Raw genomic sequence first — 14,761 nt, forward strand, 5'->3', positions numbered from 1 at the left:
CAACTGTGCCTCTGTCTCAGCAGCCACATTTCTTCTGCTTGGCCGAGAAGTCTCTGAACAACACAATACATTTCCGCAGTTCAACACTGGTTCGCCTCTTGCATCAATACAACAAGGTGAGGTGGAATTCAGTGTGACAGAGAAAGGCTTTTCAGTCCTAAACCAAACCACAACTCCCAAACAAAACTTCAAATGGCTTACAGTAACTCTAAAAGGACTTTGTTCTAACAATGAATATGCTCTTTAATGTTCTGTATTGAGCTGGATTTTTGTGCACCTAAAATTGAAACTGTCAAAATGATTTTTGTTTCAGGATGAGAAGGACACTGAGTGTGAACTGAACCTGAACTCCAGATATCGTGTTAAAAGACTTCTGCAAGAAATCCAGACATGTATTGCGAACATTTCTGGAGAAGAGGCGTAATCAAATGTATTACTCCTAGCAATAATGTGTATTATTTAAGTTTCATATGCATAAGTTATTTTTATTTATTGTAAAATTTATTGTCATATTTATTTTGGTACAGATCTTATTTTTTTAGCAATTGTATTTATACACCAATAAATTGTGACATGACAGTGTTTCTTGTTTAAGTCTCTCATTTTTCATAGCACGCCTGTTTATAATGTTTTAGGTAACTGTTCAGTCAAGCAGTAACAACTGTTTTACACTGAAGAACAAGACACAGATTATTTTCTGGGTTTACGAATTCTCCAACGGGACAAAATGCGATTAAAAGTAAGATGTTCATGGCTGTTACATTCCATTCTAACCTTTTTTCAAAGCACCAACAAACAATAAGGAGTATCACTGATTTAATACTGAAACAAGGACAGAGCAGCAACAATGTGACATGAAACATGTCAAATAATTTAATAAATAAAATATCCAGGGGGTTGGTGCATGTAAACATTTGACATACATCATGATACAAAATAAAAGCCAGTTTGCCTCCACTACAGAATATCATAAAATCATTTCCACAAAAACCTCATACTAGTGCATTATACTAAGGCATACAGTATGTAGCGGGTATTTCAATATAACACAAAGTGTTCTGACATTTGAAAATAAATAAAAAGATGACCTGCTTAGATCAGCAAATGGCACTAACAGAGGAGCTGGCTGGCATGCATGCCCTATGCTTCTGACCTAAAGGAATAAGTATAAAACACACTTTTCAGTTACATACTTGATACGACAGACTCCTCTCCTCGTTCCCTCCACAGCAGTATTTATTTTGTTTCTCTCCATGTGAATGATTTCTTGTATTCAACGGAAAGAAACACTGAGGCTACAGCTTGTGCTCAGAGTCGAATAATTTGCTTCAAGTGAAAATGCACCCTTAATTAGAATTTAATAATAATTTATTCATGTCAGTATGGGCCATGTAATATGAATATAGTTCTCACATAGCAGGAAATCTGTGAAACACAAGTTACAACTGTGTGGTGTTCACTGCGAAACACTTAACAAATTTCAGAGGATAGAAAGTTTCTAGTTTGTGTGTGCAAATCTATTTTCAGCATCCTGTCAATTCTATATCTTTTTCCAGGGTGCCGGTCATATTCATAACCAGTGATGTTGCAAATGAAATATATATTCATGGTACATTCCTCCTTAATGCTAGAGGTGGTTAGGTAAAAGAGCTTAATTTAAACAGAGGCAGCCGCCGCTGAAATGTGTTCCAAAGCAACAATAAAGTGTTGAACATCCCCAAAGAAGTCTTACACTACAGTTCAAATAACAGGTCTTCTTGACTAAGAGGTCTTTATCCTATCATAGGTGCAGATTTCACATTTAAAACCTTACCAGCTAGAGAGGGTATTCAGATAATCTTTTAAATTGTGTTCAACAATAAATTCTTCAGACTGCACTAAGGACTTCTTTTCCTAAAGAAACAAAAGTTGCAGTGAAACCACGTTCTTCTCTACAACCTCTTCACTGCAGAAGGGATTCGATCACGGCGTCTGGCTTTGCAGATCTTTTCCTGTGAAGAGATATGCACATGATAAGTGTTATCGACAACTTCAGGGAGCTTTCGGCGTTCTCATTTCTCAGAATAACCATGTATCGAGATAATGGCGAATACCATCATGCTAACGATTCATATCGATATGCTATAAATAGACATAATTACACAGTGTGGCCAAACATCCACAACTAATAACTCTCACTCTTATGTTTACTCAGAGGAATATTTGATGTAGTCTAACAAGTTGAGCTGCAGCAAAGTACCCCAGAATCAGATTTTTGCTTTTCAGACACACACACCCCATTCACACCTGGCATTAAAATGTAATCTGTATACAGACATGTTACCCAGGTAAGGAGAAATGCATGTTAATGCAAGAAGTAAATGCACTGAGATCGGAATCTGATTGGATCTACCTTGTCACATCTGGAAGTAGTCTGACTCACGCTGTGTTCAGATCTTAAGTAGGTGTAACCTCAGTCCGTACAATGTGCTGGCATCCGTACACAACACGTCGTTGTTAGGCTACAGATGGTTGTTTTAATCTAATATAAAATAAAGGTTGTGATTCGAATTCAGAGAGCGAGCAAGCGAGAAGGGTGAAACAGGCACCCCTCTAATTACTGATTATAAGGCTACTCTGTAGATTGAAAGCGCCAAAAGACGCATTATTTAACAGAACTGCATGAGAATTGAAAGCAATACAGGTGGGAAATCAACGATATAAAGTAGGAAATGACTATGTGTGTGCCATGGTGTGAACTGTTCTCTTCTGTGCAGCCAGATAAGGCATATCATTTATCTAGTCAGATAGTAGTCTACACCCCAGCGCTGCAACAAACCCGGTCAAACTGACACAATGCGTTTTATACAAGGATGGGAATAACTTCATGTGTTGTGTGTTAGTCACTTTACGTTTCGTCCTTAGGCAGATACAGATCTGATATGAAAACAGCCGAGTGAAAATGCAAACAAGGAGCATTAGAGATGTATTGAAATCTGTTTGTTCAAATCACCTTGGGGGGGGGGGGGGTTGAGCCACACTGTAGCCAGATGTCAAAAAGGTATGTATGCATCTTGAGAGACAGATGCATTTACAATCACTCTAAATGTGACTACGCCAGTGAAAGGTCTCTGTAGGTGAACGTTTACAAGAGCTCTTCCCCTGTGATTATTGCGGCTGAAGCAATACTGAAATGATGCTGCAATCAGCAATGCAATCTCTCTCTCTGCTACATGATAAGCAACAGCTTCAAGAAGAACAGCTCACAATTTCAACATATACAGTCAAGCAGAAGATGTTAAAAAGTGCTGTTGCATTTATCCAATCCTTGGTCAGGATAGCCACTGATGAGCTATACACGTGAGGGAGCGCAAATTCATGCGAGTCACCCATGAGTTTGTGTTAGTTGATGGACAGTTCTTAGCTAGCCTGCAAAACTGTTTCTGTTGCAACTGAACTGCTAAACTGTTATGTTAGTTATTGTTGTTGTTCCGTTTCTTGACAGATACAACACAGCTTCAAGTGCATAACCAGGAGGAGGGCTAACCACCAGATGGATTCAATCAGATGTGTAATCTGAGCAACAGAGTCGCATTCATGCAGCTAAGTGTAAATTAAAGTACATTAAATCAAATCCACATAAGACATTCTTAAAACGACAAATGTCCATAAATGTGAAGACGAATGGAAAAAACAAGCTGTGAGGAAGTAAAAGGTGCACTGGCATATCAGTAATGCTAATCAGAATGTGGAGCTTCATGATGACTGTGGTCTCTGTGGAAAGTTGATTACCTTCGTCCAGTCTTGGGCCGACCACTCTTGCCACTTTTAGAGGTTCTGGGTCTCTCCAGTTTCATCAGTGACTGCCGCATGCTCTCCTCTGTGTAGGCCAAATACACGTGGGACAGATCCACCTCGAATGGCTACAAGAGGCAAGGACAGAACAAGAGTGAGGTCGACTATACGTTTTCAAGGAGGGACAAATAGAAAAATAACAGGAACATCAGTCGTTAAACAAAACAGTCTCAGAACAAAAAACACAAAGAACTCACATCTTTTTCTTTTTTGTCTGGAGCAGGGGTCTGTTTTCTCATATTGTTGCCAGTGTATGCCACACATTTCTGAAAGATATTTAGGTACAAAGATGCACATTGGTGAAAAGTGGTCTTTAACTCAGCTTGCACCTTTAAATTGATGTCAGACAAAATGCAAACCACAGTGTGATTGTGAGCTCACCAGCTGCCACTCTCCAATGTCTTCATTCCAGTGCACGTAATTCTCTATCATCTCCTACACAGGAAAATGTGAGAAACTATAAAAACTACATGCAAGGACAGAACCTGCCACTAATGCAAAGACAAAAATAAACTATTATCATCCAGTCGCACCGCTAGCAGGTGTTTTGCAGGTTGAAAATATGCTGAGCGCCATCTACAGGCAAAGAAAAGTGACAGCTTTAGCAATTCTTACACCTCTATGACCTGCAGGCAACGAGTGTTACAATGGCTTTACAATGCTACACAAATTTTATAGCGGCTGTTCATTGTGTGTTTAAAGGTTTTAGACTTTACATTTCAAACCTGCAAAATCTAAAAATGTTGTTCACTTAGGTCACTGAGTGCCCTCTCTCCATTTGTGTTTGTACAATGTGTGCAGCCTGTTATATGTTCATGATTTCATAGGTTTGAGATGTTTCTATTAAAAAAAAACTGCCTGAATCTTATGATGCATCAATTCATGAATACTGACTGTCAGTGGATCAAGTGCGCTAGCTGTTTTTCAGCTGGGAGCTTGTGTTGGGTTATTGTCCACAGAACAGAAAAAAGAGCTAAAACAGCTGTATTAATGAAAATGAACTGTTCCAACACGACTTAAAAAAACTGAGATCAGGCAGTGACCAAGTTATCTTTTTTATTAAATGCCTCTTCCTTATGTGCAGAGATGCGACAGAATAATATAAGCCATAGGTATTGAGAGAGGGCAAAATACTGAAAATCAGAGTCGTGGTGCTGCAAATGTGAGTACACGTGCACACCTGATATTCCTGGGGAATAAAGTTGTCTATGATGAGCATCTGAAGCCGCAGCTCTCGGCTCAGCTGGCGGATATTCTCCAGGAGGCCCTCGATCTCTCTGTGATGCTCTTGTTGAAGATCTGCCATCTGACAGACAAAACACAACAACCACAGTGAGTCACTTCGTTTTGGTCCCCTGAAAACTCCCTACAACCATGGATTGAGCTTCATGACTTCAAGCTCTGATTAAATTATATTGAAATATATTTCTTTAACAGGAATTCGGTCTCTCATAAGAATCTGGGGAGGAGAAAAAAAAATGGCTTACGTGCTGTATGTTTGTCCTGACGGGGGAGTTAAATGTATGTCTCTCTTAATGTTACTCTTTTATGTAATGCTTACTTCTGATTTGGCAGCCATCAGCATGGTCCAGACCTTCTTCAGCTTCTTGGTCTTGCCTTGAGCCTCCTCCTGCAGGCTAGTGTACTTCTCTTCTATGTCCAGACGTTCTTGCTGTTTTAACAGGGAGAGGGATCAGTGATTAAGCAAAGGCAAGCTCCTTCTGAAAACAAGCAAGCTGTGGCCTGTAGCCGTGCCTGCGGGCAGAGGTCAGAATGGTGTTAATCCTGACATCAGCATCACTTGAAACTGAAAGGCTCTTCATTGAACAGTGTTTCCTTGAGAGTGACAACGAGCTTCTGACAATATTTCCAACCTCAATGAGGCCATTTCAGCTGAACTCTAACCAATATTCAGTGGTATCTGACGTCATATTTTCACACCCACTGTTCCATGAGGCAGACTTGTAGACAGCACTGTTGCACAATTGTCTGAAGCCGGTACTATTCCAATTTTGGAAGAGAAATTGTTTATTCCCGTATAAACTATAACATTTTTTGATTTTGGTCAATCAATTTTAGGAAACAAGGCATTAGGCATTGAACTACAACTTTTCAGTTTTCAATATGATGCAACAAATGTACACATTTCACATTTCGGTAGTCAGATTGGTTTTGCTGATTCCAACCATGTTAACTGTCGTCTATCCTTGCCTCTTTCTCCTCAAGCTCTTTCCGCAGCTGCTCCGCTCTCCTGCGACGTTCTTCCAGTTCATTGTTGGACTCTTGCAAAAGCTTCTCCTGCTCCTCAGCCTTGGCCAGGAGGTCCACCCCACCCACGATCACCTTCTTCTCTAAGGCTGACAATTTCTCCAGCAGAAGGTGATGCTCCTGCCTAAGGGTGAGGTATCAAATGAGTGGTTACCACATTTCCACATCTACTTGGAATTAAAGAAGACATTACAGAATACTTCATTTGTATCATCACAAATAACACATTCAAGACGTTTATTGGAAATTGGTTTTCTTTTCATGAACTCACTGAGCTTTAAGAAGGTCCTTCTCCCTCTTCTCCAGCTCTGCTCTTGCCTTGTTCCTCTCCTCCTCCTCCATGTCCAGCTTGGCCTCCAAGGCCTTTCTTTCCTCTTCTATCTTTGCCTGCATCTCCACCATCTTGTCCGGGGAAACCTTCTTTCTCCCTTAAGAGAGACAGAGGGAACCGTTGTCTTTAATTAACAGGTTATTTTAGATGCATCTTCCCATACCAAGTACTCAACAGTGCATAGGTTAGAGTGCTTTAAATGGAGATTCATTAACTTTATACTGTGATTTTTAATCAGCATTAGTATTATTTGATATGTGCAGTTTTAGTTCATTCAGTAGTGAAATTTAGGAACCTCAGTCCTAACAGTGAGTGCCGGTGAGATCCAGATGCAAAGTTATGACTTGCTAGTAATCATTGTTAGCGTAAGCAAAAATTGAAAATAAGAAGATTCTCTTCATGACATGATGGCTATGACGATGGAGAACATGAGAGCCATGGATGGCAGTCATATATGGATAGACAGAAAAATATTCACAACGATTTTACATTAAATTATCCAATTAGTCAGAGTTAGTGAACTAGCTACTGAAACGCTCGGCAGCCATCTGGATCATTCATATGAGTAGACACAGCACTGCTACAGGACAGTAGATCTACGTAGACTCTTACACCAACCTCTTTCTTCTTGAATTAAGAGGTGTATAACAAGCCAGGAGGCGGCATTTGGACCAGGAGGAGGGAGGGAGGGAGAGAGAGAGAGAGAGAGAGAGAGAGAGAGAGAGAGAGAGAGAGAGAGTGAGAGAGAGAGAGAGAAAGAGAAAGAGAGAGAGAGAGAGACAAAGGGCAACACATTACAGAGTGATCTCAAAGTCCAATGACTCTACAGAATGGAACACCACATGTGGGACAAGGAGTGGGAGATAAAACAAGAGAAAGAGACAGTGAATAGCCATGAGGCACAAAATGAAAACACTTGACATGATGTGGTGAATCGTGTCTTTGAGGGACACGAGTTACAGACTAAGCCAAAACTGAAATTGTCATGCAGAAACTGTCTATGATGTCAAAAGTGTGGTCATTTATCTCATGCGTGAAAAAAAGCAGGAGCTTAATCTTTTGGACAGATCACTTCAACTGTCCAATTTGAATCCAGAGATCTGTCCCAACACACTTTTGTCAACCCTTCCACATCAGGAACCTTTGCAATCATTTCCAGGTGAATCTTAATAATATTTAGGACATAGAAATTCAACAATATGGTGAGTAGCAGTGGGGGGATTGAGCCTACAGGAATGGTAAGGACATAGGGAAAGTAGAAAGCCCCTTTCACACATGCTATGTAATTCATAAATGCTCTATGAAAATTAACTCTGGCAACATTAACAGTGAAGGTTGGTTGAAAAACATTTCTGCCAGGTCCTGAATTAATAATGCAAGGCAAACTACTAAGAGATCACACACATGCCTCCGTCTACCTAGGCTGCACAATCCTTGAAAGTTCTGGCAATTTAAATCTGCATTTGGACCTGAATCTGCATTGTTACACACAGTGACAGAGAATAACAGAGGTCTAGTAGTTATGGTGCTGACGATAAACCACAACATCCCTGTTTCGCATCTGACTGGGGAACTTTGTTACATTTATTAAAAACAAGAAAACCTTAAAAAACAGTTCCAAATTCTGCACCAAAAACTTTCCCCCTTGCCAACATGTGCAAAACAACTCTTTGCAAAATAATACTAAAATCTTTTTTTTTTCTTTGACATGACCTGGAATGAACAGATAATTTCACTAGAGGTGAATATTTCCTTTCTGATGTTAAGTTAAATAAAAATGTTCATGCAAGCATGCTGTATCGCAATATCAAATAGGTGCACTATTCTTCAGACAGTAACTTAACATTATATTATTGCCATCTTGGAAAGGAAATACTATGAATGACTCAAGCTGCAGATGAGACGTCGAGTCGTTTGGAATTCCCCCGAAGAAAATCACCTCCACACAGACAGCACGAAAATAAATAAATAAAAAGTACCACACTCAAACATATCAGTCAAGTCTCTCTAAATCAAATAAACCAGCTTAATGTCTCAAAGGGGGGCTACTGGGTGTTTTTGACAACTACTGGGAATGCTTAAGTGGGGGCAAGCCTCCCAAAGCACCACCTGTGGTCAGCAATAATGTAATGGAGATAAATAGCTGATCAGCTGTATAACGTGCTTTCTAATCTAGTGATGATGTCCAGTATGAGAACAGATACATGATTCATCTTGGTGTTTTTCTTCTTTACAACTTGATCTCCAGCAGCGATTCCACCATGGTAAAAAGAAAATCTGGGTTGGTCAGGAATGACAGAGTCAACATGGAAATGTTCCAAATAGATGAGCTCAGTGTAAAAGTCAGAAACCCTGCCTTAGGCCCTGTGTCCATGTAGCATTCTTTTCTGAGAGAAGTGTATTTTTTCAATTGTCCCAAAGAGGAGAGAGCACATGTGGAAGCATGTAGCTGCCTAGAGAGAAAGCACTGCATCTACCTACTGCAAACTGAACATTGCGAGTAAGTGTTGTGTTTTAATCAGCTATTATCATGTATTGTAAGCTTGCTGTTAGTTGTGTAGTCAAGCACAAAACATCCCAGTGCCCTGCCAGCACTTTTCTGCCAGAGAAAAACACTATATGGACAGAAGCCCATACGTTTGCATTTAAAACCAGCAATTTCATAGGATCTATGTGTGAAAAGGGCTTAAGTTTGTGGGCAGGTGGGTTGGTAGAGCAGAGTGCTGCTCCAACTCACTATTCTGAGATTTGTCCTCAGTGGATGGTGGCACTGAGGAGGAGCAGGCAAACTCTGAGCTATTGCTGCTGCTGCTGCTGCCACTGTCTGGAAAGGAAGCAGAGGAAGCACCATCCCACCAAATCCAGCAGTGAGAAACATGTAGAGGCAGAGATGAAGAGCTCTAGGAGGCATTGGTTTGCAGAGCTTCAGGCAAAACATAGGTGCTTTACATAGGTCTAATAAATCAGGCAGCTGTGGGTTCACACATGCAAATGGAAGATACAGCACCATACCCACAGAGGTTGAACGATTTGGTCATTATTAATTCAGAGGAACCTAATGCTAAAGTATTAAGGGCAGCACTTAAACATAATGTGATGACTTAATAATGCTTATTCATCTGTATTTACCACTTTCCACTGAAAAGCAGAGAAGAGTAGAAGGTGAGAATACAAGGGAAACTCCTGAATGAGAAAAGTGTTGTTTGTGGACGCCTGTTAAACAGTAGAGCCTAACTAGTGACTTCAAAGCAACTTCAATTTGATACTTATGAGAAACTAAATGCTGACACATATTATGATTAACATACTGTTAAGATATTGAAGTAGATAAATACAAGGTTACAATGCTCTAAATCCAGCTTTCAAAGGCTGCATCAGAAGTTTTTCAGCCATTATCTGTATTGCACACTTGAATCTATGTGTACATTAATTACAAATTCTAACCTTTTCTTCTCCTGTGGCCTTCTCTTGCCTCCGCTCCTTCATCATCACCTTCATCCATATCTTCTGATCCACTCCCCTCAGAACCAGAGATCTCCTCACCTAGAATCGCACAAAACAGCATTTTAAAAAGATACAAGTCTGTATCCAAATAATACAGTATTCAAATAACACTGTACTTTTTTTGTTGTCTGGCTCATTACCTTCCACTAATTTCTTCTTTAGCTCCTCAATCTCCTTCTGAAACTGGCGCAGAAGGGCATCCTTCGGGTCTTCATTGATCCTGGCTTTGTTCTTGATGTTTTTAGCCCTATTAGCATAGCGCAGGGTACTGATGGTCTCATCATAGTTATAGTCTGCAGGGCCTATATTAGCACACTGGTGGGGAGAAGTTTGTCATTTAAGGAAAATCAAGCAAAACCTGTAACTGTCAATGGCAAGTAAAATGCTTTTAATGTATGAATGCTTAGAAAATGTTTATTTGCACATTTATTGCTCTCTGAGATAAAGTAGTTGTTGCTTAGAAGAACAATTTTACACAGTTTAAAAAGAGAAACTCATGCACACATGCCTCTAGTTCTGTTATCAAACTTTCACTACCATCATGGTCTTGGAGTTTCCTCCTAGTGAATCCTGTAGCAGACGGGTTAGTTTAGAGTTCCTGTAGGGCACGTGTGTGCTCTTGCCATCCACCAAGGCAGAGATGACGTTACCCAGTGTAGAGAGAGAGAGATTAATCTTTGTCGCTTCCTTTAAACGCTGACCTGTTGCTCCTGTCTTGCCTTGTCTCTCCGAACCCTGTGGGTGGAGTGTGGTAGATTAATTGGTGGTGGTCAGATGGATTATGGGTGATACGGCATATATCATAGTTATATCTGCATGATATTTCCTAAGAAGTAGTTTCTTTTTACTCATATTTCTGGCCCCAGATACATACTGCAAGATCAACCAGATGAAGTTTCCCCATGCGCACATGCTGGTTTCCATCCACACCCTTCTCACTGCACTCAATGGTGATGGTGAAGATAGCATGAGAGCGGGAGCTGTGTTCATTCATGTTTGTGGCACCGACGGATCCTAAACATAGTAAAATAACATTTGATCAGGCAACATGACCCATATGAGTACCGTATGTATGACAACATATTTATGTATTTATTTTCTTAATCATCTCAGCTGAAATTAGATGATTTAATGATTATCTTTGCGCAAAATTTACTTTCAAGCATTTTCAAACCACAACCAACAGCCCACTGTGTAAAAGTTTGCATGCGCTGTATCCTGAATAAATAAACAGAAATTTTATTTTATGTACTGTACATCCAATTACCTAAATCCTCTGCATATAATTCAAAACTGCAAGAATGCTTGAGTGTCTTTCACGTTCATGTTCTTAAAAGCAACAAGCTTTTTGTCTGATACATGCGGTTTTACCACGAATCACACAGATAAATATCTCAGTAAAAATTAAGATCAATGTTTGATTTTGTCGGTATATACTTCACTCTTAATGCTGTTGGTTACTCTGCTTACGGTTTTTGTGGCCCAGTGTCATAATCCTGTCCATGTCGTCAGCATTATTCACAACATAACCAGAGAGGTCTTTGATATACACGCCAACATCTGGTCTTTCTTTGACCTGTGATGAAAAACGAGAACTTCATCTTTGAAAACTGTTTTCAGCATTAAAAACAGTTAATACAAGCAAATTTATTTAGGCATCTTCTGCAAGATTCCCTCTTTGAAAAAATGACTGTAATGCCCTTCATGACAGATCTTGCTTTAGTGTTGAATTTAAATATCCTTTTACCTCTAGCCTTTGCATCTGGTCCTTGCCCAACAAGTCCCGCACTTCCTCATTGTAAATTTCCAGGTACGAAACACGAACCAAAAACCTGTAGAAGTTAAATGTGTATTCAAAGTCAGATAAAATGCTGAAATGGAGTGCAAATGGAAAAACAGGCCTTGTAAATAAATGTTTCATTCACGATATTTCTACCTCCTCACAAGAGCTTTTATTCTAATAACCTAATCAAAATAATAAACTTTTTCTCGAAGAATTTTAAATTCTGTCCTAAAGTCAAGTGTGTGGGATTTAGTGCCATCTCGTGCTGAGGTTGCAGATTGCAAGCAACTGAACAGCCCTCACCTAATCCTCCCCTACAATGTCACAAAATATGCTTAAAGTTCTCTCTACAGCCAGTGTTTGGTTTGTCTGTTCTGGTAGAAACATGGCAGTGCAACATGGTTGACTCTGTGGAAGGGGACCTGCTCCCTCTATAAAGAAATCATTCTAAGGTAATGAAAACACTACACAGTACTTATTTACAGCTGATTACACACCAACATAAATACAAATGATATACACTGAACCTGTAAAATGGTGGGTTCAATTTACATAATCCAGAAGTGTGCACATTAAAAAAATGACCAGGACAGTAAAGATTTAATTTTATTTGGCAACAATGTAAACACTGGGAGTCATAAGATGGACTAATGTGTGGAAGGAAAAGTGTTTCATTTGTTGTGTATAAAAAATACTATTTGCTGATTGATTGCTTTCTTACCTTGTGTCACCCTCCGCCTTGGCAATGTGACCGAAAATATGAGCAAAGGAGTTTGGGATTATCCCTCTGAGTTCTGGCACTGCTCTCACACCCTCCATGGTGAATGTTTTTCCTGTGCCAGTTTGCCCATATGCAAAAATGGTGCCTGAAATGGAGAACAGAGCATAAACTCACATTATCAGCACCAGTATGGAATATGAAAACTAAATATAAAACAAATAATACTGGTTATAATGTTATAGCTATTAATCACAAAAATTCAAGGGCTACATTCATAAGAGGCTATAAAGTACACGTTTGGTGGTCTGTGCGTATCAAAATAATGTCACAAAGTTTATGCAGTAATACACTGATTTTACAGCAAAGGTTTCTGAACAAAAGTGACACATTAATTTTACCATTGTATCCCTCTAACACTGAGTCAACGATGGGGCGGGCTGTTAGATTGTAGACATCCAGCTGTTTGCTGTCTGGTCCAAACACAGTGTCAAATGTGAAGGTCTTAGGAGGCTCCTGGGGAGTCTCCAGTTTGTTCACGGTTATGGTCCCACGGATCTCGTCCACTATGACGGCCTGTTTGTGGCCCATCATCTTCTCTTTCTGGTTGAGGGGACGACATCTCACCACCACCTTGACATTATCGTTGACCTCCTGCTTGTCAGGTTTCTCAAGCTTATTGCTCTGAAAAAAAAAACGGACCGCAGTAAGAGACAGTTACGCCATAGGACGTAAGCTAATGAATGACGAGCAAAGCTATGATTTCAGCTAATCTACATGGACACAAGGGCACAGATGTAAGACCGTTTAAAGTAAATAACACAAAACAGTTAGTGTGCAGCTAGCTTATTGGCTAACTTAGCGTTAAGTGGCTCGGTCAGAACGTTATGCGCTAACGTTACGCCGTTGCCGTGCTATGTAAGTGGCGTTAACATTAAACGCTATCGTTACTAACATTGACGACAACAGATTAAAAAAAATATTTTCTCTAAACGCTCCACAATGTTAACACGTCATGTTAATTGATGTGTTGCGATTAGTAAAACCCAACGTCTGTAACCGTATACCATCTCTATGTATCTTGCAGGAACGGCAACTGGTAAGCTAATGATGCTAACCGGTTAGCATCACATCAGTTAGGTCGGAGGAAGGGAGGAACCCATTCGCAAACAAAACAAAAATGCGAACAGGCGAAGCAACTTACCGGCATAGTGAGAATGCACAGGGGCGGTTATAGTATATGCGTAATGGCGACGAAATGCTTGTAACTTAGGGCCTTGTTCATTTAAGTATAGGTTATCCGAAGAATTTAAATGCTAGCGCAGTGCCCATATCATCGAAGGCTCACATCCGATAGCTTGTTGTCAGGGCTGAGTCAGAGTGCGCATGCGCTGCAGAGGAAGGCGTTTGGGGGTGGCGGGGGTCCTCGGTTGGCTGCGATGTCTGCTGCAATGTGCTAAAAAGCATTGGCATCATTGTGTTCATAATGCGTAATATAGACTATAGGAGACAGGGAACCTAGATAAGGAGAGGTGGTATGTATCAACATGCATTCACTGCAACACTTATTGTTGGTGAATCAGTTCAGTGCAGTGAAATAAAAGTACAGAATGAAAGTACAAAATTCCACTTCATGTCCATACACCAGATGGACATGGCCGGATTAATCTGATAGGGGTCCTAATTAGTCTCTGGGCCATGATTAACCCCCGATTCCTCCCACTGCATTGTGTACGAAATTCCTGTGCTTTAATCCTGCTTGGCCCAAGGTTGCTGTGTGGTAGTTCTGATTTTACACACATTATTTTGGCACAGAGGGCCTATTCTGTGTGTACAATACTGAAATACTTACAGTCTTGAGACTAGATCTTGACTCATGCTTGGCCCTTAGCCTTTTGCGTATATTTCAGTATTGTGTATATGTCGGCAGATGAGTAGCAATAAACTGCAGCATAGAAAAGCCAAAAAATAAATAAATAAATAAAATCTTATTTAAGAACAACATCTTCCTTACAGTTTTTCCCAAAGAGCACTAACAAATTGACAACAAATCAGTTAACACACAATGAACTGGCGGGGCCCAGAGGGTTGTAGGTAATCCAGTTTTACTGCTGGCTGTAGCCACAGTATAGGTTTTTACATATACATAGACCATAGGGTTGCTCCCAAAACATAATATGGAGTAGTCAACTCAGCTGCAATAATAAACATGTTCTTGCATGAGCATTTTAACATGCTGCAAGAACAAGTAGGCCTACTTTGACATTTTGTGCTATTATTGATATATCTTAATTTGCAGTTAAAGTTCGGAATGCATGACTTT

General features: G+C 40.0%; 1 protein-coding gene across 4 annotated transcripts; it reads right to left on the bottom strand.

The window, feature by feature from the left end:
* Window positions 1-568: 568 nt before the first annotated feature.
* kif3a (kinesin family member 3A) lies at window positions 569-13,798 on the bottom strand. 4 transcript variants are annotated; one of them, XM_041943503.1, is made up of 19 exons: window positions 13,643-13,798; window positions 12,840-13,122; window positions 12,442-12,586; window positions 11,685-11,769; window positions 11,408-11,513; window positions 10,812-10,951; window positions 10,475-10,672; window positions 10,078-10,252; window positions 9,878-9,976; window positions 9,171-9,257; window positions 7,052-7,060; window positions 6,374-6,530; window positions 6,046-6,226; window positions 5,396-5,506; window positions 5,015-5,140; window positions 4,216-4,269; window positions 4,032-4,100; window positions 3,772-3,902; window positions 569-1,991 (listed from the first exon to the last, which is right to left on the bottom strand). In XM_041943503.1, exons 1-19 carry the CDS (start codon window positions 13,646-13,648, stop codon window positions 1,943-1,945), a joined length of 2,211 nt encoding a protein of 736 aa, XP_041799437.1. In that variant the 5' UTR covers window positions 13,649-13,798; the 3' UTR covers window positions 569-1,942. The 4 variants fall into 4 exon arrangements, with proteins under 4 accessions (XP_041799437.1, XP_041799435.1, XP_041799434.1 ...); XM_041943501.1 differs by lacking the exon at window positions 9,171-9,257 and having other exon boundaries at window positions 571-1,991; window positions 7,052-7,057; XM_041943500.1 differs by lacking the exon at window positions 9,171-9,257 and having other exon boundaries at window positions 571-1,991.
* Between the last annotated feature and the right edge of the window lie 963 nt (window positions 13,799-14,761).

Source organism: Chelmon rostratus, chromosome 9 (genome assembly GCF_017976325.1).
Source record: "Chelmon rostratus isolate fCheRos1 chromosome 9, fCheRos1.pri, whole genome shotgun sequence".
NCBI classification, from domain to species: Eukaryota; Metazoa; Chordata; class Actinopteri; order Chaetodontiformes; family Chaetodontidae; genus Chelmon; species Chelmon rostratus.